This window comes from Morus notabilis, unplaced genomic scaffold (genome assembly GCF_000414095.1).
Source record: "Morus notabilis unplaced genomic scaffold, ASM41409v2 C11397478, whole genome shotgun sequence".
Lineage (NCBI taxonomy): Eukaryota > Viridiplantae > Streptophyta > Magnoliopsida > Rosales > Moraceae > Morus > Morus notabilis.
This window is the reverse complement of record NW_010386852.1, coordinates 1-1,281: the sequence shown is the minus strand read 5'-3', so window position 1 is coordinate 1,281 and position 1,281 is coordinate 1. Positions and strand designations below refer to the sequence as shown.

At 38.9% G+C, this 1,281-nt stretch overlaps 1 protein-coding gene across 1 annotated transcript; it reads right to left on the bottom strand.

Moving 5' to 3' along the window:
- Nucleotides 1-5: 5 nt before the first annotated feature.
- Nucleotides 6-1,062, bottom strand: LOC112095114 (feruloyl CoA ortho-hydroxylase 1-like; the record flags this gene model as incomplete). Its single annotated transcript, XM_024176792.1, has 2 exons — nucleotides 489-1,062; nucleotides 6-165 (listed from the first exon to the last, which is right to left on the bottom strand). Coding segments are annotated over exons 1-2 (657 nt in total), but the record flags the coding sequence as incomplete, so codon positions are not given.
- Nucleotides 1,063-1,281: the final 219 nt, after the last annotated feature.

Genomic DNA, 1,281 nt, shown 5'->3' with positions numbered 1-1,281 from the left:
GGGTTTGGGCAAACGGGATAGAAATTGAGGTTAACCCTCTTTGAACCTGTAACAAGCTGTTCTTTTTCACTGTCTATTTCAGTCACATTTAATCCCTTGAGTAGCACACTTAACAGTCGCTTCACAACTATGCTTCCATTATGCATGTAGGCCAAAACTTCATCCCTGAAAAGGTAATATACATTAATGAATAATTCTAGAAATTCAGTATGAGAATATCGATGCACGGAATGCAAAATGTATATAACTTGTTATAGATGGACTTGTTTTATCACGACAATCATTAAGAGATAGAATTGATATGTGTATGTACATGTATCTACGAGATTGTCATAATCCCCTAATCTTTATAACTGGATAATTTTGTTTAATGAAAACACACATGATAAACATATGACCACATGAATAATTAACAGTCAGTAATAGTTATAGAATGATATAGCACGCATGCATGAATAAGTTAGGTGCTAGGTTTGAACTACTCTTACTTGCAAGAAGAAGGCCACAACTTAGAGGCCTCATCCTCGGAAACATAGAAGAGACTGAGGTAATCTTTCCATTCCAGAGCCTTCTCGACTGTAGGAATGAAGCTTGTGGTGTATCGGACATTGTTGGATACCGAATTCTCCTTGGAGTACTTGTTCTTCTCCTCAGCAGGCGAGTCAAAGAAGCGATATGTCGCGTTTTTGACATTGTCAAGAACTTCCTGGGGTATGCCATGATTGATGATCTGAAAGAAACCCCATTTCTCCGCAGCATCGCATATCGCCGCCCCGACTTTGGGGTCCTCCCAGTTAGACGCGTCGATGATCGGAATAGACTCTCCGACCATGACCTTACTCATAGTCCTCTCTTCCAGGGGCTGAATATATTGTTCGGGAAGGGTTTTGATGCCAGTTTCTGAGAGACCCTTTACTCCATTGCCTTTGTTTATGACAAAGTCAGTGACAGAATCGTTGGCCCAATTGGGTTTAGAAGGCGCCATCAGTATAGGACTGCTTAACAAGAAGAATAAAAGGTGAAGATTTTTTGTTTAACGAGAGTCGATCTGTAGAAATAAAGCTGAATATTGTTGTGATTTACAACCCATGCAATCCGTGGTATTTATAGTTGTTTGTTCTATTGCAAGTCATGACTATTAAAATTAAGAATATTATTGTAAGATATTCTAGTCAATATTGTAGACTAGAGTATATTTCAAACCTTTGGGCCAGCTATCTGAAAATATAACGTGTTCCGAATTTGGAAGGCAGGAGCCGTCGTTTAACATTGAAAATGTGT